General features: G+C 46.8%; 1 protein-coding gene across 1 annotated transcript in view; it reads right to left on the bottom strand.

Annotated features, from left to right (window-relative positions):
* The window catches only part of KIF5A (kinesin family member 5A), a 38,512-nt gene extending 14,496 nt beyond the window's left edge, over positions 1–24,016 (bottom strand). Inside the window, exons 1-15 of the mRNA XM_066258823.1 lie at positions 23,501–24,016; positions 8,638–8,725; positions 8,477–8,550; positions 7,959–8,063; positions 7,672–7,720; positions 7,186–7,241; positions 6,856–6,943; positions 6,245–6,369; positions 5,212–5,316; positions 4,577–4,725; positions 4,318–4,466; positions 3,443–3,618; positions 1,712–1,780; positions 1,150–1,356; positions 694–840 (exon numbers count right to left, since the gene is read on the bottom strand). Of these exons, the coding sequence (XP_066114920.1) occupies positions 694–840; positions 1,150–1,356; positions 1,712–1,780; positions 3,443–3,618; positions 4,318–4,466; positions 4,577–4,725; positions 5,212–5,316; positions 6,245–6,369; positions 6,856–6,943; positions 7,186–7,241; positions 7,672–7,720; positions 7,959–8,063; positions 8,477–8,550; positions 8,638–8,725; positions 23,501–23,629 (1,716 nt within the window). The 5' untranslated portion in view covers positions 23,630–24,016. The remainder of the gene's footprint in view (positions 1–693; positions 841–1,149; positions 1,357–1,711; positions 1,781–3,442; positions 3,619–4,317; positions 4,467–4,576; positions 4,726–5,211; positions 5,317–6,244; positions 6,370–6,855; positions 6,944–7,185; positions 7,242–7,671; positions 7,721–7,958; positions 8,064–8,476; positions 8,551–8,637; positions 8,726–23,500) is intronic.
* Between the last annotated feature and the right edge of the window lie 657 nt (positions 24,017–24,673).

Here is a 24,673-nt window from a genome sequence, read left to right as displayed (position 1 = left end):
TTCATTGCGGCACCTTAGTTGTTCATTGATTGCTTTCTCATATATGTCTTGACTGGGTGCTACAGCAGAGCAAGTGACCCCTGTGCAAGCCAGCGGCCTTGGGTCAAGCTGGTGAGCTTTGCTCAAACCAGATGAGCCTGCACTCAAGCTGGCAACCTTACGTTAAGTTTCGAACCTGGGTCCTCCGCATCCCAGTCTGACACTATCCACTGTGCCACCGCCTGGTCAGGCGTCCTTTTATTTTTTTAAGAGAATTTTTAATAAGTGTTTATTTGAGCCAAACTGACCACATTTGCCAGGGAGCAAGCTCTTCTATGCTCTTCCATTGCTTCTTTATTCAGCACCCTTTGAAGGTGTATTTACTTTTTTTTTTTAAAGATTTTATTTATTCATTATAGAGAGGGGGGAGAGAGAGAGAGAGAGAAGGGGGGGAGGAGCAGAAAGCATCAACTCCCATATGTGCTTTGACCAGGCAAGCCCAGGGTTTTGAACCGGCAACCTCTGAAGGTGTATTTTCAGTTGAGTCTGCAAACCTCTATTTGTTTTCCTGTCTGTGTTGAGGGTATGTTTCCTAGATCCTTGGCCCGCTTTTCACAGTGTCCCTGACAGTTTGGATTCTCCCATCCCGTATCTCCCACCAATGCCCGGAACAAAAAGGACCTGAACAAAACTGCTGCTTCCTTCTCCACTTACCAGTTTAATCTCCCCGTTGCCCACGATGACACTGAACTCACTCAGGTCTTTCATCAGACCATTCAGCACCTCAGCAATTCGTTTTCGCTGGTGTCCACTGACCTCCTGTATCCGCTGCAACTCAGACTCCAGGGACAGCATGGAGGCCTGGGAACAGCCCCTCAGGTCATCCCATCACTGTCTTTCTGCTACCCTCCCCAGCCCAGGCAGAGGCCACTCCCTTCATGCATGGCCCTGATGGCTGCAGTGAAGAACACAGGCCCTGCAGAAGGGTCTGGACGAGAGAGGGGTCAGGAGGGCAAAGTGAGGTGAGCAGCTGTGGGAGGCTGTCACAACACACTGAGCAGCAGGGCAAAGGTGCACATACCATAGAGCCCTGGAAGGAGGCAATAGTCCCTTTGGACGCAGAGGACGTTCTGAGGCCAGGGAGCTCTTGGACCCCAGCTAATCACTCACCACCTTCTGAGACAGCTCATCCACCAGAAGCTGGTTCTGCTGGCTCTTTTCCTCCACTTCCTGGGACTTTTGGTCATAGTTCACAGCCAGCTCCTCCAGGGCCTGCAGCACCTCCTTCACCTCATCCTTAGCGGCATCATTCTCCGACTGAAGGTGGCTCAGTTCCCGCTGAACCTTCTCATTGTCTCCTCGAGTGGACACCAGCAGCTGCAAGGGAGGGGGAGGCACGTGAGGGATCTGCTGCCCGTGATGCTTCTGTGGCCCCCTCTCTAGGGAAGCGGAGCCTCCACCCAGGCATAGCTCTGGGAGAGGCAACGGCCAAAGTGAGAATCGAGAGAAGTGGGCTTCTTAGAAATAGAGCAACAGAATGAGAAGCACCTAGATGCCACAATCTCTGCCTTAAGTAAAACCCCAATTAAATGCTCAGACCTCCTTAGTTTGAGGGGATGACTAAACCCTAGCAGAATGCCCCTTTTCCTATACGATTGTAAAAAAGTCCTTTTTATGTCTTCCAGGGATGAACACACACCCCTCCTCTCACATCGCGCCCCCTCCCTATTACCTCTTCCTGGTCCAGCATTTGCTGCTTGAGTTTCTCTATGAGCTGGCTCTGCTGGTTGATCTCATCATCCTGTTGGAGGCAAGGGGAAGGATGGGGTGAAGGGAAGCTAGTCCTTCTGGTTTAGACTTACAGGGTTGAGGGAGAAATAGGATCCTAATAAAATCCAGATACTTTGGTTTTGAGTTTAAAAACCCCATATCCTAAAAAAAATGTCTTTTCCTCAGCTTCTGCCCTCACTTTTAAATTCCTTTCTTCTGGGAAGCTGGTATAACCTTGACAATGCATCACAAAACCTTAAAATATTCATATCCTTTAACCTAGAAACCCCACTCAGGCACTCTATTCTAACCAAATCCTTCAAAAGCAGTCTTATGCACAGGAGGCAAAGTTAGTCACTTCTATAAATTATTTATAATAGCAAAAAAACAACAAAAATTAGATGCCTTGTAATAAGTGAATGATTAAATACATTCTGATGAATAGACTGTTAGGCACCCATTTAAAAATACTTTTACGTGTCTGGCCTGTGGTGGGCAATAAAGTGTTGACCTGGAATGCTGAGGTTACTAGTTTGAACCCTTGGCTTCCCTGGTCAAGACACATATGACAAGCAATCAGTGAACAACTAAAGTGAGGCAACCATGAGTTGATAATTCTCACTACCCCACCCCCCTCTCTGTCCTCTCTCTGTAAAATCAATAAACAAACTCTTTTTATTTATTTTTTTAGAGGGGGTGGACAGACAGGGACAGACAGACAGGAGCAGAGAGAGATGAGAAGCATCAATTCTTCATTGCAGCTCCTTAGTTGTTCGTTGGTTGCTTTCTCACCTGTGCCTTGACAGTGGGAGCAGGGCCTTGGGCTACAAGCCAGTGACCATGGGATCATGTCTTTGATCCCACACTCAAGCCAGCAACCCTATGCTCAAGCTGGTGAGCCTGCACTCAAGCCATTGGGGTTTTGAACCTGGGTCCTCTGCGTCCTGGGCCAATGTTCTATCCATTGCACTACTGTCTGGTCAAGCAATAAAAATATATACATATATATATATTTATATTGCCATGGCTGGTGGCTTAGTGGGTAGGTAAAGCATCGGCCTGACTTATGGACATCCCAGGTTTGATTCCCAGTCAGGGCACATAAGAGAAATGACCATCTGCTTCTCTCCCCCTCCTAATCCCCCTTCTCTCCCTCCTCCCTTCCCATAGCCAGTGGCTCAGTGGTTCGAGAGTGGCCCTGAGCACTAAGTATTGCTCCACTGGTCTGAGCACCTCAGTCTCAGGCACTAAAAATAGCTCGGTACTTGAGCATTGGCCCTAGATGGGGGTGCCAGGTGGATCCCAGTTGGGGTGCATGTGGGAGTCTGCCTCACTATCTCCCATCCTCTCACCTTAATAAAAACAAAAAACTTTTGTGAAGAATTGTTAACAGAGTAGGAAATTTCCCACCATATAATACTGAGTGAGAAAACTTGAATGCAAAGTTATATATGCAGTATATCTCAATTGCATGGTATAGGCACAGAGAAAAGCAAAATGTTTAAAGTATTATTTCTGAATGGTGGCATGATGATATTAATTTCCTTCTACATATTTTTATTTATTTTCCCTATTTTCAATAACGAGCATTTACCCCTTTTAAAATAAGATAAGGGCAGTATAAGCAAATATTTTAATCCCTCACTTCTCATTCTACTGGGCTCATTTCTGTGCCCGGCCTAACTGTCCTCACCTTGTCATCAAGCTGCTTATACAGGCGGCGGATCTCTTCCTCATATTTCTGCCGCTCCTCAGGTGCAATGCGCACCACGATGGAGGAGTTGTCATTCACAGGTGTCTCCTCGCAGAGCTCAGCTCCCAGGACTGCATCCTCCCCAGCCAGGCGCTCCATCTCAGGCACATTCTCTCCTGCAAAGGGGCAGAACAAGGTGAGGGATGGGAGAAGGAAAAGATGCATCCACCAGTCCTTCCTCCCTTATTGCTCAACAACAAGGCCTCCAGGCCTCTAGCTCTTGCTAAGTAAACGTTTTGGGGGGGTGGGAATATGGCAGTCAGCCCCTTTCCCGTTTCCCTCATACCCACTCCACTGTACCCACTCTAGAAACACAGCCCTGGCCCTGGCTGGTTGGCTCAGTGGCAGAGCACTGGCCTGGTGTGTGGAAGTCCCAGGTTCAATTCCCAGCCCAGGCACACAGGAGAAGCATCCATCTGCTTCTCCACCCCTCCCCCTCTCCTTCCTCTCTGTCTCTCTCTTCCCCTCCCACAGCCAAGGCTCCATTGGAGCAAAGATGGCCCGGGCACTGAGGATGGCTCCATGGCCTCTGCCCCAGGCGCTAGAGTGGCTCTGGTTGCAACAGAGCAACGCCCCAGATGGGCAAAGAGCATCGCTCCCTGGTGGGCATGATGGGTGGATCCCAGTCAGGCACAGGCGGGAGTCCGTCTCTCTGCTTCCCTGCTTCTAACTTCAGAAAAATATAAAATAAAAAGAAACAGCCCTTCTTAGAGACTGATCCGTCCTTAACTACCACCCCAGACAGGACCCTCTGTGACTCCCTAAGTCTCCTCTTCCTCCCACCACCTCTCATGGCAATGAGACTCCTCTCTAACCACTGCGCCAACGGCTCAGCTCAGCCTCCAACTTTGCAATTGTCTCCTTCTGAGCCTTTGTCTTCTCCTTCTCCTTCTCATATTTCTTCTTCCACTGCTCAGCAGTCAACTCCAGATTCACTGAGGCGGTGTTCTTAATGGTCTTTGCCCTGGGTGAGGAGAAGGGAACAAGGTGATGAGACCTCCATGACAGCTTGCCTGACGCTGAGGGGAGAGAGCGGCAGGGTCTGGGCAGGGGGTTGGGGATGCTGCCACTGACCGCTGCCCAAACATCAGGGTGGACTTGGTCTCCGCATCATTGTAGCTGGAGGGTGAGCAGCAGATGAACATTGTTGTCCGGCAGTTTCCTCCCAGAGAGTCCTGGAGAATCCGTGTCATTTTGCTGTCACGATATGGAACGTAGCTTTTCTGAGGGAGGAAGGGGACATGAATCAGAAAAATAAATGTGCCTTGGCTGGTTGGATCAGTGGATAGAGCATTGGCCCAGTGTGTGGACATCCCGGGTTCGATCCCCACTCAGAACACACGTGAGAAGTGACCATCTGCTTCTCTTTCCCTGTCTCTCCCTTCTCTCTCTTTTCCCCTCTTGGAGCCAGTGGCTCAACTGGTTTGAGTCTCAGCCTGGGAGCTGAGAACAGCTCATTTCATTCGAGCCTCAGCTCCAGATGGGGGTTGCCAGGTGGGTCTCAGTCAGGGCATAAGCAGGAGTCTATCTATCTCCCCTCCTCTCACTTAAAAAAAAAAAAAAAGAAGAAGAAATTTAACAGGAGAATCAGAAAGAATAGTGGTAGACGAGGGCTCCTAATCCACGAATAGGGGCATGGTCAAACGGCAGCATTAGGAGAGTGAGAGACGGAGCGGAAGTGGAGGTGATGGGACCTAAGGAACGCTCACAGTGCCTTCAGCCAGCGCAGAGATCACATTCCCCAGAGCTGACAGTGACTTGTTGATGTTCTTTGCCTCATCCAGCACGGCTCCCTCTGCTCCAGTCTTGCTGACCTACCCGGGCATTAAGGGATAAGTGTGTCATGAGCCACTGCAAAGGGAGAGGGCCCTCAGCATCTCCTCTCAACGTAGAGGGGCTCAGTACAAGGAGGGGAAGGAACAGGGAAAGAGGACAGAGAAGGCCCTTCCTCTATTCCCCTAAATTCTTTTTCCAAAGGTCACCCCCTCCCAACCACATATTATGCATATTATATGACCCCATTTATATGAAATGTCCAGAAAAGGCAAATCCATAGAGGCAGAAAGTAGATGAGTAGTTGCCAGGGGATGGGAGAGAGAAGGATAAGAGTGACTGTTAATGGGTGATGATAATAATCTGGAATTAGGGGTGATGGTTGCACAACCTTGCAAACATCTTAAAAACCACTCAATTGTACACTTTTAAATGGTGAACTTTATGGAATAGGAATTATGTCTCAAGAAGGAAAAGTTACTTTAAATTTTGCAAAAAAGGCCACCTCCGAGGTCCTGGACGTATGGCTCAGTGGTAGAGTCTCGGCCACACATGTGGATGTCCTGGGTTCAATTCCCAGTCAGGGCACACACCATCTGCTTCTCTACCCCTCCTCTCCTCTCCTCTCTCTCTCTCTCTCTCTCTCTCTCTCTCTCTCTCTCTCTCTCTCTTTCTCCTGCAGCCATGGCTCAATTGGTTCAAGCAAGTTGGCCTCAGGTGCTGAGGATGGCTCTGTGGCCTCTGCTTCAGGCACTAAAAAAATGGCTGGGTTCCCGAGCAATGGAGAAATGGGCCCCAGATGAGCAGAGCATCGTCCCCTAGTGGGCTTGCTGGGTGGATCCCATCGGGGCACATGCAGGAGTCTGTCTCTCTGCCTCCCCTCCTCTCACTAAAATAAAAATTAATAATAATAATAAAAAAGGCCACTTCCTCCCAAGGCTTCCTTCCCTCCCCACTAAAGCCCCCAACCTTCTCACTCCCAGCCAGGTCCACCAGGTACAGCTTCCCACTGAGCTTCTGCTCAGTCTCCATGTTCTCCTGCTTGATATTGATAAGGAAGATACTGTGGCTGCGAGAGCTGTGTTCATTCATGTCTGCAGGAGTAAGGTAAAAACCAGAGGTGGATTTAAAGGCTGGTGCACTGCACATGCGCCCTGGGCCCCAACTTCTGAAGGGCCCCGTAAAACCCCAACTTTACACTTTTTTCTAATGATACCAAATTTGGTTTCATATGTGCAATTTTAACATTAATAGTACATAATATTTATTTATTTAAAAATATGGTTAACATATTTTCTTCCACTCCCAGGGCCTCAACTGACCTTAATCAGCCTCTGGTAAAAACAGTCCTGGTACCAAACCTTGCAGACTGAAGCCCTCAGCCCAGCTTCCCCTGACCTTACCCCCACCCTTCTCGAGAGAGGGTCCCACCACTACATTTCCCAGGCAGCAGGGTCACACAAACAAGGTCCCTTCTCTGAAGGAAAGTCTTCCCTCACTCTCTTTCAAGTCCCTCAGTCTGCAAAGGCACAGAGGAGTGGTGGACCCTAGACTCAAAAGTCCCTTATATCCCCACTCACTGGTGACAGCCACATGACGATTCGATTTCCCCTCATCAATCACATCTAAAATCTCCTCCGGACTGGACACAAAGCGTTCAGTACAACCCTGCAGGGGGCAAAAAGACGGTGATCTCATAACCTTTGATCTCCAAATTAAATTACCTGCACACTGACAAAATGACCTTTCCAGATAACGTCCTTTTCAAGCCCCCAGACTCCCCGGTCCCTCGGCACTTCTCACTCCTACAGGAGATCCACCCTCCAACTTCTGGGTCACCGGACTGTCCTCCCACACTCATACTTGGAATACACTTGGCCCCGCCTGAATACCCCCATCCCCACTCTCACCTTGACAAATGGCACCCGGTTCTTGTCCTCATGCACAGACAGATTTGTCTTGGTCACTGAATCAAGACAATACAGGTGAGCGAGGCCAACACTTCCACCTTCCCATCCCCCACACCTCCTGCACCCTGTAGTCCACGCATGGTGGTTTCTTCCATGTGCAAAGGGGAAGAAGATTCCCTTGTGAAGCCTAAACTCCCTGCATAAATTAAGACTCAGTTTCTACTCCTCCAGGATTCCAGCCCCAGAGGTCCAGCTCATCTCAGGCTATTTATATGTAGGCCTGGGCATCTAAGCTCATCCTTTGACTCTTTGTAAGTTTTTGGAAATCTTGGTAGGCGAAGGCAAGGGACATGGGTATGGGTGTGTGCCCTTGTGTGTCCTCTGAATCTCTTGCCAAATAGTACCTAACCCCAAGGGTAATGTGATCTTTTCTTACCTTGCCCTCCTCACAACCCTACCCACTCATCGGAGTTAAACACCACTCACCATCCAGAAGGTCACGAATTTTGTCCAGGTAAATCTCAAAGTAAGAAACCTGGTTAGGGAGAAGGGAGAGAAGTATGAAGTGAAGAGGGCCTCTCTTAAGAAATCTCAAGCTAATGTGACCTGCTGCAACAGTGGTAGTGGGAAGAAAGGCAGAAGAGAATATCTCAGGTGAGAACTGAGGCAACCAGAGCAGTAAGTTGGGCTGCCCAGAATCTCAAGTGTGTTCATATTAGATCTTCCTCTCCCAGACCCCATCTGAGGATGCCCACAGGTCATGCCCTGATCACCTTGATGTGAAATTCAAGGTTCTCATCCATGGAGTAGATGTGGTTGAAGATATCTCGGGCAATTCGAGGAATGATTCCCATCAGCTGAGGGTCGTGCAGCTTTCCCTGGGAAATAAGGGTATTCTAGAATAAGGCTGGAACTCAGGAAGAATGAGACAAGTCAGAGGTCTGCAGGTGAACACAAAGGTAACAGGAACTATACTGAGTTAGGAGATGGTCACTACCACGTTTATCTTTTTGTGGAAGGAGGAGAGAACTGAATAGCCCTTTGAACTTTCATTGCTGCTTCTTTTCCAGATCAAAAGAAGCAAACTGGTATAGCAGAAAGCAGGCTACACTGCAGCAGGCTGAAGGGACTGCATTAAACTTGCACTAGCTTATTGCCTCTCAGTTCATCCTCTGGACCCAGCTACCTCTGGACAAGGCCACACTTGATTTCTAGCCCTTCAATCACAGATTTCTTGGTCTCCCATTAACACTGCCAGCTTCTCACCCTCCGTGGAAGTCAGAACCCTCACCTCCATGGTATGTGTTTTCCCTGAGGATGTCTGTCCATAAGCAAATATGGTGCCATTGTAGCCAGCAAGGACATCTGAAAGAGATGGAGAGCAGTGGTGGAGAGAAGTGGGGTATGGAATGGGGAGCCTAAAAAAATACATGAGAAAAATACATCCATTACCTTTGACAATCTGCATAGCACATGCATGATAAACTTGCTCCTGAGTCGTGTTTGGGGGGAACACACGGTCAAAGACGTACGGCTTCCCCTGGAGTGGAAATAAAAGAAGGCAGACGTCAGCAGGCAGGGTGTGAGAGAGAAGTAATACTGAAACCTCCTCTGTCAGCCTGAGAAGGCACACGCATTCTTCAACTGTCCATGTGCGTGGACGATGATGGGGATGAGGGAAACTAGAGAGAGAAAAAATTTAATATTGACACCAAGAGTTGTGTCCATGTGGTAAGAGGAGTGTCACACAGTGAGATTGTGTAAAGGGATCTCAGTCTGGGTGTGATGATTTAGTGCTGCACTAGCCTGGACCTAGAAAACCAAATGGGAAAAGACAACAGGGCCATAGGCTATGAAGAGTGCAGAACAATTATTACCATTAAAAATCTACCTGAGTTAAAAAAAATATAACTTCCTCAATAGATCTTTATGTCCTATTATGGAAAGACTTTTAAGATGTACTAAGATGCAAAGTTCGAGATATGTTCCCTATCATGTAATGAACTATACATATACCGAGCTGCTGAGCTGTTATGGAAATATTAACACAAGCTCACTTTAGAAAGGATTATATGAAATCATAAATATGGGTCTCCTTTTAAGGATTTTGCTTTGAGAAACTGTGAAGCAAGTCACTCAGACCTCTAAGTACTTTGCTTAATTCAGGACACATGTTATAAATCATGTGTGCTGCTAAGAATGCTAAAAATACAAAATACACCCTGGCTGGATAGCTCAGTTGGTTAGAACATCATCCCAAAGCACAGAGGTTATTGGTTCAATCCCCAGTCAGGGCACCTACAGGAACAGATCAATGTTCCTCTCTCTCTCTCTCTCTCTCTCTCTCTCTCTCTCTCTCTTCCTCTCTCTATCCCTTTCTCTCTCTCTAAAAAACATTAAAAAATAAACAAAAAAATAAACTGCCTGACCAGGTGGTGACGCAGTGGATAGGGCATCAGACTGGGATGCAGAGGACCCAGGTTCAAAACCCGAGGTCATCAGCTTGAGCAAGGGTTCACTCACTCTGCTGTAGTCCCCCAGTCAAGGTACATATGAGAAAGCAATCAATGAACAACTAAGTTGCCTCAGTGAATTGATGCTTCTCATCTCTCTTCCTTCCTGTCTGTCCCTATCTGTCCCTCTCTCTGTCTCTGTCAAATAAATAAATAAATAAACAAACAAACTAAAAAAAATACAAAATACAACACAGGGAGTCAAAGAATATATTTGATATCTAATCATATTAAAGGAAAGATCGAATGAGACTATGCTTGTTCTCCATCACATGACAAATTTCTCAGTCATATTTTCCTGCCATTCTCTAAAAAAAGAGACTATAACTTCCAATACACCAAGGTTGTGGGTTCAATCCCCAGCCAGGGCACATATAGGAATCAACAAATGATGGCATGAATCAGTGGAACAAGGAATCAATGTTTTTCTCTCTTTCCCCCTTCTTTCTCTAAAACCAGTAATAATAATTAAAAGACTGACTTAGTTGTCAAATTGTTTTTACTATAGAGCCCGTCTTTACCCAACTGAAAAGTAAACCTCTGGGTCTATGGACACCAGATTTGGGGGGACATGATTTAAATCATTAAAGAAAGTAATAGCCTGGCCAGGCAGTGGCGCAGTGGATAAAGCGTCGGACTGGGATGCTGAGGACCCAGGTTCGAGACCCCGAGGTCGCCAGCTTGAGCGCAGGCTCATCTGGTTTGAACAAAGTTCACCAGCTTGGACCCAAGGTCGCTGGCTTGAGTAAGGGGTTACTCAGTCTGCTGAAGGCCCATGGTCAAGGCACATATGAGAAAGCAATCAGTGAACAACTAAGGTGTCGCAATGCGCAACGAAAAACTGATGATTGATGCTTTTCATCTCTCCTTTCCTGTCTGTCCCTGTCTATCCCTCTCTTTGACTCTCTCTGTCTCTGTAAAAAAAAAGAAAGTAATAAAACTTGGCTAGAGCTGGAGATGTGCATCAGTATCTATAGAATGTTTTTTCTAGTAGGAATTACACAAAAGTATGAACAGTGATTACTTTGGGGAAAGAAACTGAAAAAGAGAAGGCTTTCATTTTTCATTTGTATCCTGGATTGCTGACATCTTCAAATCATGTTTAATGGTATATATATTTTTTATTTTTTAATGTCAAAGAGGGTGATACAATAAATACTGCGTTATTTGGTTTCCTTCTTTTTGCTTCTTTGCACAAAGGAGAACTAATAAGTATTATTTTAAATATTAAAATACTATGAGAAATTGATTGAATTATGGCATGTACATATATTTTATTTCCTGCTACGTAAAACAATGTCATAATAGAACATCAATAAATCTCAAAAATATGTTGAAAGAACTCAAACACAGAATGCATACTGTAGAATTCCCTTTACATGTAGTTCAAGAATGGACAAAACTTATTTATAATGATTCGAAGTCAACATAGTGGTTGCCTGGGGGTGATATTGATGGGTAGGAGGCACAAAGGAACTTTTCAGGGGTGACAGAAATGCTCGAGATCTCACTCTGGATAATGAGTGTCAAAATATGTTATAAAATTCATCCAACTGTTTGCATAAGATATGTGTACTCACTGAGTAGAAATTATACCTCACTGAGTCCAATCATGAAATATAACATCATAAAATAATGTTATAATGGCTCTTAAAATATGAATTGATGCACAACCTTATTATTAGTAAGATAAATGCATATTAAGACTATGAAATACCATTTTAACCTATCAAAGTGGGCAAAATAAAATAGTTTGATGATGCAGTGTATTGGTGAGGGCATATATAAATTTGGGCCAACTCTATGAAAGGCAACTTGGAACTAGCTTTTAAGTTTTAAAATAGATATACCTTATAAGCCCTGGCTAGTTTGCTGAGTGGATAGAGCATTGGCCCTGCATATGGATGTCCTGGGTTTGATTCCTGGTCAGGGCACACAAAAGAAGCAACCATTTGCTTCTCTCCTCCTCCCACTCCCCCTTCTCTCCCTCTTCGCCTCCTGCAGCCAGTGGCTCGATTGATTTGAGCTTCTGCCCTGGGCGCCGAGGATAGTTCAGTTGGTCCAAATGCCTTAGCCTCAGGCACTAAATATAGCTCAGTTGATTACAGTATTGCTCCAGTTGGGGTTGCCAGGTAGATCCTGGTTGGGTGCATGCAGAAGTCTGTCTATCTCCCCTCCTCTCACTTAAAAAAAAATACACACATTGGCTCAGCGGTAGAGCGTCGGCCTAGCGTGCGGAGGACCCGGGTTCGATTCCCGGCCAGGGCACACAGGAGAAGCGCCCATTTGCTTCTCCACCCCTCCGCCGCACTTTCCTCTCTGTCTCTCTCTTCCCCTCCCGCAGCCAAGGCTCCATTGGAGCAAAGATGGCCCGGGCGCTGGGGATGGCTCCTTGGCTGCTGCCCCAGGTGCTAGAGTGGCTCTGGTAGCAACATGGCGACGCCCAGGATGGGCAGAGCATCGCCCCCTGGTGGGCAGAGCGTCGCCCCATGGTGGGCGTGCTGGGTGGATCCCGGTCGGGCGCATGCGGGAGTCTGTCTGACTGTCTCTCCCTGTTTCCAGCTTCAGAAAAATGAAAAAAAAAAAAAAAAGAAAAAAAAAATACACACACACACACACAAATATATTATTATTTACACACACTTTATGACCTCCACTTCCAAATATTTATCTTATAGCAATAACATACAAATGCAAAAATCATATATACAAGGTCATTTAACTATTTGTAATAACAAATGATTAAGACAACCCATAATTTATTTAACCAGGTTCCTAGTAAATAAATTATGGCATATTCCTATAACAAATTATACAGTTAAGTAGTTGTTTAAAAAATGAGATAGATCTTGATGTGCTGATCTAAAAGGATCTCCAAGACTCTTTGTTAAGTGTGGGGGGGGAAGCAAGGTACAGAACAGTATGTATAGTTTGCACCCCTTTATGTTGAAAAAAATAATATGTATGTGTATATGATTTTGCTTCTATTAATAACATACAGTATGCTTTTAGAAGGATCCACAAGAAACTGGTAATAAGGTTGCCTTCTGAAAGGGGAATTTGGTGGCTAAAGATAGGGGTAGAGCCTGACCAGGCAGTGGCGCAGTGGATAGAGTGTCGGACCGGGATGAGGAGGACCCAGGTTCAAGACCCCAAGGTCACCAGCTTGAGTGCGGGCTCATCTGGTTTGAGCAAAGCTCACCAGCTTGGACCCAAGGTCAATGGCTTGAGCAAGGGGTTACTCAGTCTGCTGTAGCCCCCCGGTCAAGGCACATATGAGAAAGCAATCAATGAACAATTAAAGTGTCGCAACAAAACACTGATGATTGATGCTTCTCATCTCTGTCCATTCCTGTCTGTCTGTCCTTATCTATCCCTCTCTCTGACTCTCTCTCTCTCTCTGTCTCTGAAAAGAAAAAAAAAAGATAGAGGTAGAAAGGAAACTACTTTTCATTATATACCTTTTTATATCATTGAATTTTGTCACATGTGCATGTAAGACTTATTCAAAACAAACATTTCACCTGATCAGGCAGTGGCACAGTGAATGGAGCGTCAGCTTGGGACACTGAGGACACAGGTTCAAAACCCAGAGGTCGCTGGCTTGAGCGCAGGCTCACCAGCTGGAGCACGAGGTTGCTGGCTTGAGCATGGGATCACAGACATGACCCCACGGTCGCTGGCTTGAGGCCCAAATTTGCTAGCTTGATCTCATGGTTGCTGGCCTCAGCAAGGGATCATTGGCTTGGCTGGAGCCCCTCTGGATCAAGGCATATATGAGAAAGTAATCAATGAACAACTAAGGTGCTGCAATAAAGATTGCTGCTTCTTATCTCTCTCCCCTCCTGTCTGTCCCTCTCTCTCTTTCTTGCTTAAAAAATTTTTTTTAAACATTTCAAAAAATAAAATTATGTAAAAAATATTTTTTAATTTATTGATTTGAAAGAGAGAGAGAGAAACACTGATTTGTTGTTCCACTTATTTATCTATTCATTGTTTGATTCTTGTATGTGTCCTGACAGGGTATCAAACCCACAACCTGGGCATATCAGAACAATGCTCTAACAAACAGTTATAATATTTTGTTAGTGAAAAGGAAAAAAAAAGGTTATAAAGCAACATTTAGGCCCTGGCCTGAGAGCTCAGTTGGTTAGAATGTTGACCTGAAGTGCCAAGGTTGCAGGTTGTGCCAGTCAGGGCACAATACAGGAATCTACTGGTGAGTGCATGGATAGGTGAGACAACAAATTGATGATTCTTCCTCTGTCTTTAAAATCAATAAATAAAATATTTTAAAAATACATTTAGTTTATGATATATTTATTAAAATTAATGTATGTATATGTGTATAAAAAGCCCACTAAAAACAAATATATAAAATTGTTAAGTGTTGTTTGGGTGTGGTAGGCTTTTGACTAATGTTTAGTTTCTTCTATGGGCTTTCCTTTGTTTTTAACTTTGTCAATAATTAAAATATATAGTGGTACCTTGAGATACAAGTTTAATTCGTTCTGTACCCGAGCTCGTAAGTCAGTCAACCCGTATATCAAACAAATTTCTCCCATTTAAAATAACTGAAATAGATTTAATCCATTCCAGCCCTGTGAAACATCCCCAAACCATCCTAAATTATGAAAAAAGACATTTATAGTTAAGAAACACACATGTATACTTTCCCAATGCATAACAAAATATATAAAATAAAAGAAAAAAGTGTTATTTATTACTGTATTCTTACCTTGGAGATAGATGAGTGTGGCTAACAGAGGAGGGAGGGAGGAAGGGATGCAGGCACTGTAGACACGTAAACTAAAACTGCACTTTCTTAACATTAAATGTAAACTAAAACTGCATTTTCTTTTTTGTTTTTTTTACAAGGACAGAGAGAGAGTCAGCGAGAGGGATAGATAGGGACAGACAGACAGGAACGGAGAGAGATGAGAAGCATCAATCATCAGTTTTCCGTTGTGACACCTTAGTCAATTAATGAACACATTAATTGCTTTCTCATATGTGCCTTGACCGCAGGCTTTCAGCAGACCGAGTAACCCCTTGCTCAAGCCAGCGACCTTGGGTCCAAGCTAGTGAGCTTTTTTTTTTTATCAAGCCAGATGAGCCCGTGCTCAAGCTGGTGACCTCGGGGTCTCGAACCTGGGTCTTCCGCATCCCAGTCCGACGCTCTACCCACTGCGCCACCGCCTGGTCAGCTACATTTTCTTTACTTTAAACAAAACTAAAACTGCGGCAGCTTCCCGAATCATGACTCATATCTCGGAATTTTGCTCAGATCTCGAACAAAAATATGGACCAAGTCACAGCTCGAATCTTTAAAGAATAAAATCCTTATTACATACGTGGAATAAAATCATGGTGTTATAGCCTGTCCTGTGGTGGTGCAGTGGATGGAGCATCAACCTGGAATGCTGAGGTCACTGTTTTGAAACCCCAGCTTGCCTGATCAAGGCACATATGAGAAGCAACTACTACAAATTGATGCTTCCTGCTCCTCCCCCCTTTTTTCTCTCTCTCTCTCTCCTCTCTTTGAAATCAATCAATAAAATATTTTTTAAAATGATAGTTACAATAAACAGATTTAAAGTGGCATTGACTCATCCTATTAAATTTTATTTTCTAAGTAAAATTTAAAAAATTGAAAAATCAGGTCCTGGCCGGTTGGCTCAGTGGTAGAGCGTCGGTCTGGCGTGCAGAAGTCCCAGGTTCGATTCCCGGCCAGGGCACACAGGAGAAGCGCCCATCTGCTTCTCCACCCCTCCCCCTCTCCTTCCTCTCTGTCTCTCTCTTCCCCTCCCACAAGCCGAGGCTCCATTGGAGCAAAGATGGCCCAGGCGCTAGAGTGGCTCTGGTCGTGACAGAGCGACGCCCCGGAGGGGCAGAGCATCGCCCCCTGGTGGGCAGAGCTTCGCCCCTGGTGGGAGTGCCGGGTGGATCCCGGTCGGGCGCATGCGGGAGTCTGTCTGTCTCTCCCTGTTCCCAGCTTCAGGGAAAAAAAAAAAAAATTGAAAAATCAAAAAATAAAGTGGCATTGATGCCTCTCCTCCTCAGTAGTAATATCTTTCTTTTTATTTAATTGAAACTTGATTCTTTTTTTTTTTTTTTTTTTTTTTTTTTTTTTTTGCATTTTTCTGAAGCTGGAAACAGGGAGAGACAGTCAGACAGACTCCCGCATGCGCCCGACCAGGATCCACCCGGCACGCCCACCAGGGGGCGATGCTCTGCCCACCAGGGGGCGATGCTCTGCCCATCCTGGGTGTCGCCATGTTGCGACCAGAGCCACTCTAGCGCCTGGGGCAGAGGCCACAGAGCCATCCCCAGCGCCCGGGCCATCTTTGCTCCAGTGGAGCCTTGGCTGCGGGAGGGGAAGAGAGAGACGGCGCGGCGGAGGGGTGGAGAAGCAAATGGGCGCTTCTCCTGTGTGCCCTGGCCGGGAATCGAACCCGGGTCCTCCGCACGCTAGGCCGACGCTCTACCGCTGAGCCAACCGGCCAGGGCGAAACTTGATTCTTGAACTGGAATATAACTCAGTGTTTCTCCCATCCATTGACCAAGAAACAGAAACAAACATTGGTCTATCTCAGACCAATGACTCACATCTCTTCTCCATCAGTGGTGTCTATCCATGCTCCTGAAGCCAGGCACATAGCCAAAGGGAATTAAATATAACTCTCAAGCCAACCTTGCCCCTCCCTTCTTCTCTTCCGGGAACATGGGCACCAACACACACACACAAACACAAACACACACTCATTTCACACTCATTCTCATATTCCCTCTAACACTTCCACTTAAAGGATTCCAAAGGGTGCTGTGGATGCATTAAAATGGAGGACGCTCTCCAAGGGCTGAAGGTGTTTGTTTATTGCCTGAAGAACGCCTTGGAAAAAGGAAGAGACCAGAGAGGGAGGAAGGATGGCACTGTCAGTACTATGAGGGTAAAAGATAGTCAAGAGCTAGAAATGGTTGTATTTAGTAATCTCATGAGCATGGAAAGCCACGGATTATAATTTCAGGGTTTTGGAAAGGCCTGTTATCACTTCCCTACTCTTAGCTGGGCCTTTAAATTCCAAGTCCAGCTCTTCATTTCTTTATCTTAAGATTTTTATTTCTGCCTGACCAGGCAGTGGTGCAGTGGATAGAGCACTGGACTGGGATGCAGGGGCCCAGGTTCAAAACCTGGAGGTCTCTGGCTTGAGCATGGGCTTAGCCGGCTAGGGCACAGGCTCACCAGCTTGAGTGCGGGATCGCTGGCTTGAGTGTGGGATCATAGACATGACCCCATGGTCACTGGCTTGATCCCAAAGGTCACTGGCTTAAAGCCCAAAGTCACTGGCTTGAGCAAGGGGTCACTGGCTTAGCTGGAGCCACTCCCCCACTCCCCATCTCCTGTCAAGGCACCTATGAGAAAGCTACCAATGAGCAACTAAGGAACCACTACTATGAGTTGATGCATCTCATCTCTCTCTATTTTTGTCTGTGTCCCTATCTGTACCTCTCTTGCTCTGTCTCTCTTTCTCTCTCTCTTGCTAAAAAAAAAAAAAAAAGAAAGAGAGACATAGAATAACTAGACCAGTGGTTTTCTACTTTTTCTTCTTTTAGACTACTCACATCATCATTATTTACATCTTTTTTTTTTTTAGGTGATAGGAGGGGAGACAGTAAAGAAGACTCTTGCATGCGCCCCAACCAGGATCCACCCAGCAACCCCTGTCTGAGGCCAATGCTCCAATACCGAGCTATTATTAGCACTTGAGGCTGCCACACACTCAGACCAATGGAACTATCCTCAGTGCCCAGAGCCACATTCGAACCAACCAAGCCACTGGCTGTGGAGGGAAAGAGAGAGAGAAAGGGGAGAGGAGGGAGAGAGAAGCAGATGTTTGTTTCTCCCATGTGCCCTGACCAGGAATCAACCTGGGACGTCCATATGCCAGGCTGACGCTCATATGCCAGGCTGACGCTCTATCCACTGAGCCACCAGCCAGGGCCTATTAACATCTCTTAAAGTAACTGACACCCAATTAATTTGAGTCAGACTGTAGTATGTTGTAGGGGTTTCTTGTCATAATTTTGGAGAGTATATATACATTTAGCAAAAGCCATTTCTTTTTTTTTCTTTTTTTTTATTTTTTAAGATTTTATTTATTTATTATAGAGAAGGGGGGGAGGAGCAGGAAGCATCAACTCCCATAAGTGCCTTGACCAGGCAAGCCCCGGGTTTTGAACCGGCAACCTCAGCGTTTCCAGGTTGACGCTTTATCCACTGCACCACCACAGGTCAGGCTAGCAAAAGCCATTTCTGATGCCCTCTCCCAGGCCTGGACCCAGGCCACCCTGAAGCCTGGACCACCATGTAGATCAGGGGTAGTCAACCTTTTTATACTTACCACCACTTTTGTATCTCTGTTAGTAGTAAAATTTTCTAACTGCCCACCAATTCCACAGTAATGGTGATTTATAAAGTAGGGAAGTAACTTTACTTTATAAAATTTATAAAGCAGAGTTATAGCAAGTTAAAGCAAAACAACTTACTATAGTTAAACCTATCTTTTTATTTATACTTTGGTTGCTCCGCTACCACCAAGCTGGAACGCCCACTAATGGGCGATAGGTACCAGGTTGACTACTACTGATGTAGATCAAGTTTCTCGAAAGCTAGGATTCTGGCCCTGGCCAGTTGGCTCAGCATGTGGGTGTCCTGAGTTCAATTCCAGGTCAGGGCACACAGGAGAAGTGACCATCTGCTTCTCCATCCCTCCTACTCTCCCTTCTCTTCCTTTTCAATTTTTTAAATTTTTGAAGAGTTTATTCATTTTAGAGAGAAGAGAGAGAAAGAGCAGGAGGGAGAGAAAAGGGGGAAAGGAGCAGAAAGCATCAACTCCCATATATGCTTTGACTGAGTAAGCCCAGAGTTTCAAATGAGCAACCTCAGAGTTCCAGGTTGATGCTTTATCACTGCACCCCCACAGGTCAGGCCTCCCTTCTCTCTTTTACTCTCTCTTCTTCTCCCACAGCCATGACTTGGTTGGAGCAAGTTGGCCCTGGGTGCTGAGAATGGCTCCATGACCTCAATTCAGGCACTAAAACAGCTTGGTTGCAGAGCAACAGAGCAAGGGCCCCAGATGGCAGAGCATTGCCCCCTAGTGGGTTTTCCAGGTGGATCCCAGTCAAGTCACATGTGGGAGTGTCTCTGTGCCTCCCTGCTTCTCACTTAAGAAAAAAAAAGCTGGTGTCCTTAATTCCATCAAATACAATCCTTGGCCCATAGGATGGTCTTCATAAATACTTGTTGAACACATAATGATGGAGGAAAAGAGTAAGAAGATACTATGGATTTGGATGTTTGGATGAAACAACCAGTAAGAGGGGAAAATGTTAACCACTTCGTAATTGTGTCAAAGGCTAGAGATTGTGGAGAGATGGCATATATAAAATAATAATAACACTAACTTACTGGGAGTTTATTATGTGCCTGTCACTGTGCTAAACAGCTTATATGCATTACTTTAACTCTCACAACAATCCTAGGAGGTAGGTATTATTATTATTATTCCTTTTTTTTTTTGTACTTTTCTGAAGCTGGAAACGGGGAGGCAGTCAGACTCCCGCATACGCCCGACCGGGATCCACCCGGCACGCCCACCAGGGGGCGATGCTCTGCCCCTCTGGGGCATCACTCTGTCGCGACCAGAGCCACTCTAGCGCCTGAGGCAGAGGCTACAGAGCCATCCTCAGCGCATGGGCCAACTTTGCTCCAATGGAGCCTTGGCTGCGGGAGGGGAAGAGAGAGAGAGACAGAGAGGAAGGAGAGGGGGAGGGGTGGAGAAGCAGATGGGCGCTTCTCCTGTGTGCCCTGGCCGGGAATCGAACCCGGGACTTCCGCACACCAGGCTGATGCTCTACCACTGAGCCAACCGGCCAGGGCCTATTATTCCATTTTATAAATACAGAAACTCAAGTTCAGAGAGGTAAGGTAGTTTGCCAATAGTCACACAGCTGAGACATGGTAGAGTACAGTTTCAAATCCAAGCAATAGGATTCAAGACTCTTACTGCCAAAGTAATCCAAGAACTGAAGTGCCAACACTGCATCAAATCCTTATCATGGCTTTTCCTTCCTCTCCCTCCTGTTTCTCCCCCCCCCCCCAATTTGGACATTTCTTCTAATGTTTACGGACAGAACTAAAGCTCTTTGTCATTCCCTTTTTCCAATTCAACCATATTTTCAGAAGTATGCAATTCTCCCACCCATCCTCTTCGAGGAACCTCCCTCACCATCTTTACCTTCAGGTAATCCAAGACCCCATGAGCTGGTACGTCAGAGACCAGAGAACCTGATAAATCAGAAACACTCAGGGAGACCTTCCTCCTTGGAGGAGTGCCCTGAGACCCACTCTCTTTCCCACTGCCAACAGTTTAAGTGCTCTTCACAGCCTTCCCCAGAGAGCCTCCCTTCAGTCTTGAAGCCCAGGATTTTCTATTGTCCTTTCACCTCACTCCAAGCCTCCTTGTTTTTTCCTTGTCCATTTGTGTCTCCAGGCACCTTTACGCCATTTTCCATTATATGTATTAACTAAAGCTAATGGGAGGTCCTACCATCAGGGTCCAAAGATGACCAACCTTTCAACCCTCAGTGAAGTGCTAAACTTTCCAGCACCAGGCCTGATTTCCATGGTGACACCCCTGGGGATTGTTGCCACAGCAATGCTTGAGAGACACTGGCCACAGTGAACATTACCTCCCCTCTTCATTTTCCTTTATAAGACTCCTCCAAAGCTAAAGGGAGATCTGCCTCTCCCCGTTTTCAGATATCAAAGGAATCCTGGGTACCCCCAAACAATACTGACTCCGCTCCAATAATCCTGTAGGTCCCAACCTAGCTTTTCCAAATGAGGTACTTGATGGTTCTGGGTTTTTGACTCCTTAAGAACCTTCTTAACCACTGGGAGACCTGAGGGAAGTAAAATGTAGTGAATACTTGAATGAAAAATGAAGGGAAGGAGGAAGAGAGGGAAGGAAAGAGAGAGGAGAGAAAGTATGTGTTTCTTTACTGTCACTCTTCCCACATCTGGTATAGATGTAGCAGCACAGCAGGCCCCAGGACACTGACCACCGAGCCCAAAGAGGGAGAGACACTTAAATGGGTCTGATGAAAAAGTCACATTGTACTCTGAGTGACACAAAGAGCAAAACAAGGTACACAGCACACACGGACAGCGTCCCAGACACTCTTCTACTATGACTCAGGCTATTAACTTTGGCTCAGTCCCATCCCCCAGATTCTTGGGACAAGTCTGGAGAGTGAAGGAGGGATAAGGCTCACAGAGCTATCCCTCTAGCTTATTCTCCTACCCTTGCCAAGCAGAAAATGCCCCCGAAAATTAGGGAGTCTGAAGCCCAGAACTAGCTGCAGTGCCGCAGAGGCAGAGAAGAGAGCCGTTAAGAGAAAGGAGCAGGGGCTGGGTGTGGAGAGATCACTCTTGCTTTCACTCTCCCCTCTTCCCTGACCTTCCCAGACATCTTGAAGCAGCTTTCTTCAGTAATTCCTCAGAGAGTTTCCCACACACTGGGCCCCAAAGAGAGCTATAGGAGGAAAGAGGAAAGGGGGTAGGATATTTCCTTCCCTTGTTGGGACTCTCAAGGGTCTCCTCAAAAATCACTTCTCCTGTAGCCCTCATCCCCCTGAATGACAAATGAATAGTAAGACTGGGAAGACAAGCTCCAAGGATGCTGCCTGAGACAAACTGGCCCCTCCTCATAAGCATGTACCTTGCAGTGAGAGATTGACAAGAAGGACTAGGGCAAGGGAAGATACAGAGCAAGACGAAGGTACAGCCCTACAAATATCAGGCAAAACTGACAAGGAAGGACCAGCTTTGGAGTTGAGATAGAATCTGACCTGGCAGTGGGCCCTGGGCCTCTTTTCATCTCTCCTCCTACCTCACCTTCCACTATGTCTCTCCTGTTTATCTGCATGAATTGGACAGAATCATATCACAGCTCCTCCAAACATCACCACATGCCTGATGCTCACCAAGCCAGGATGAACAGCCCAGAGAGCCTAGAGGAGTTGGTTTAGACTTACATGAAAAACCTGCAGCAAAGGAAGCTAGGCTCAAAAGTAGAAACCTTTTGTGTATTTGCACCCCCCCATACCCACCTCCCTCCTGCTCTCAGACTTTATATTTCAGAGGGGCCTCAAGTTCCAATTTTCGTAGCTATGGCTGCTGTCTGAACTACTCAGAGAGGAGTCTCCCAGGGCTGATCCACTGATCAGACTGCAAGGTGGAAGGTCCCTGGAACAGAAAGAGGCAGGGCCCTCTCAATGTGGCAAACATACACATTCATAAGCACACACACATGGCACCAGCATCCACTTGAGTTCACAATGTGGGAGAGAAAGATCAGAGTGGAGACAGGCTGAGGCCCCTGGGAACAGGACATATAAGCAACATATAAGGCATGTTTACTCAAAGTCACATTCTCACTGATTCAGAAGGCCCAGGCTCCCTCCCCTTCTTTCCTTCATTTCTTTAACAAGCATGCCTTGTGCGAAGCACTGTGGATAAAAGATATGTAAGAAGTGCTCCTGACCTTGAGGACTGTCCTTATATGTGTCCCTCCCTTCTCAAACTGGCTGGTTTCCTGGCCCAGCACCCCTCAAGTCCTACTGGACTCCACCCTAATCCTTTCACCCCTTAGCTTGACAATCCCTACCAACCTAGGGAAGGACAGGTAGCTGAGGAGTTCCTTAGGAATTCCCTTTGGGTCATCACAGATAAAGAACCAGAACAGAAATTGGTGGAGGCAATATGACATAGAGGAAAAGACAAAAGCTTTGGAACCAAAGATATAGATTCACATCCATGAATTCATAGTGTGACCTTGAGAAAGTCATTCAACTTCTTTGGGCCTCAATTTCCTCATCTGTAAAATGGAAATATTAATACCTACTTCAGTGTTGTTTTGAGGATTAAATAATCTGTATAGAGTAACAAGCACACAGTAAATATTAGTTCTCCTTCATAAGATCTCCTCCATAGGCAGGGGTTGTTGTCATGATGAAGTAGAGGTGGCTTGCTACTTCTTGTTAAATAATTAGGATCTCAAGGTCTGGTTATTTTTGTTAGAGGGAGTTGGGCAGGTTTGAAATACTCTTCCTGGAGGGAAAGGCAGACATTTCCTTAGGATCCCAGAGGCTCCTCCACCACCGCCACCAAAACTAGGTGTGGCTTCGATGTATTCATTTCTCAGAAAACCCTTCATCAGACCTGTGTCCTCCCTCCAAGTCCAGGCTGCAACTATTTCAGGGGATGATGAAGGGCTTGGTCCTGGAGCCCATTCTCTTTTGCATCTCCGCAGAGACCCTGGACCGTCCACCTCAGATCTAGCCTTTTCACTTTTCACTAGTATTCCCCCTCCCTTCCTTGGAGGTGGGGGTGGAGATCTGAGCCAATAACAAAGGGAAGATGTGCTTTCTCTAGGAGAGAGAGAAAACATCAAAACCACTGGACTGGCTATAAGGGGTGGGGACGCTGCAAAAGGGAGTTAGGTGACCCGGTCGAGGGAAAGTAGCCCCCTCCCACTCTGCGGAGGCTCGGCCGCGGGCCTGGCCAGGCCACACCCAGCCATCCTGGTGCAGGGGAGAGGTGGGGCTGCGGTGAAAAGGATGGAGGATAAACGGTGGGGAGGGAGCGAATAGTAATGGGCAAGGGGCTTAGGCTCAGCGAAGGGTAAGATGCAGCCTCCTGTCCCCTCCCCGAAATTCCCTTCCAGAGCGGCACTCACCCCAATAACGACGCTGTCGTCCCCTTGGAAAATGGGGATGAACTTGTCTCCCCGCAGAATCTCGGCCTGATTCAGGGGCCGAAATCGGCAGAGCACCTTGATGCTGCATTCGTTGTTGGCCTCCGTCATGGTGGTAGCGGCGTGGGGCTGGGGCGCTTCTTAGGCGGCAGAAGTGGTGCGTGCTTCGAAAGCGGGAGCTCGGCGGAGGCCGAGGCGGAGGACAGGTGCTCGGCTCCGGGGCCGTCCAAGCTCTGGGGACGCCCGGGTGCAGGCTGAGGAGCAGGGTCGGGGCTCACTTCCTCTCGTGCGGCAGCGGGTTGCGGACGACCAAGGCGTCTGGTCCTCTCCCGGCGCTCTGCCTCTCCGCCCCTCGCGCTGCAGCGCTGCTCTGCGGGCTTGGGCGGGGCTTCCCTCGCGGGGGGCCTGCCGCTCGACGTCCACCACCGAGTGGTGGCACTCTCCGTCCCTTCAGGCCTCTTCTTCCCATCCCCAACTCTTAGATAACCTTGTCTTCACCCCTTCCCTATTCAAGTCACTCACTGCATCCCACCCCCGACATCCTCGACCTGTCGGTTCTACCCTCAGACTCCACCTCTCTGAAATGAATAAGGGGTGTGCGGCGGGCCTGTAGCTTGTCTAGAGGAGAGAATCCTTTAGGCATCCTCCACTCCCTACACAATCCTCTTTGCAAATTGGGAGCACAGTTCTCATTCCCTTTCCACACACCCCTGGCACAGATTCCCAATTCACTCAACCTTCAAGGGCAACTGCCTATATACCCCTATGGAGGTGGCTGGCTGGGCCCATTATTTCAGAGAGGAGTATCACAAGAGGTTTGGCTATTCCCTTCCCCTCTATATCCAGAGTTCATTCTGCTATGTCCCCAACACACGTGCCAAGTCCTGAAGGAGAACAAACTCCTATTCTGCGCTATCATAATTGAAAAGCAGATAAGATTTTCATTTTTGCCTCATGGATTGGGCCTGGGATAAACAGTGGGCAGCAAGAGGAAGTAAGTCAGTAAGCAACGAAGGAAGGGTGGTGATGAAGTGGGTAAGGCTGGAGGGACCTTAAGAGAGGACTTCCAGGACATACATCCACATTTGGGTTTTAGGCAGGTTAAAGCACCTATGTGTGTTTCTTGTCCCAGTTACCAATGGACAGAGTCCTAAC

Source organism: Saccopteryx bilineata, chromosome 2 (assembly GCF_036850765.1).
Source record: "Saccopteryx bilineata isolate mSacBil1 chromosome 2, mSacBil1_pri_phased_curated, whole genome shotgun sequence".
Taxonomy (NCBI): domain Eukaryota; kingdom Metazoa; phylum Chordata; class Mammalia; order Chiroptera; family Emballonuridae; genus Saccopteryx; species Saccopteryx bilineata.
This window is presented reverse-complemented; position numbering and strand designations above follow the sequence as displayed.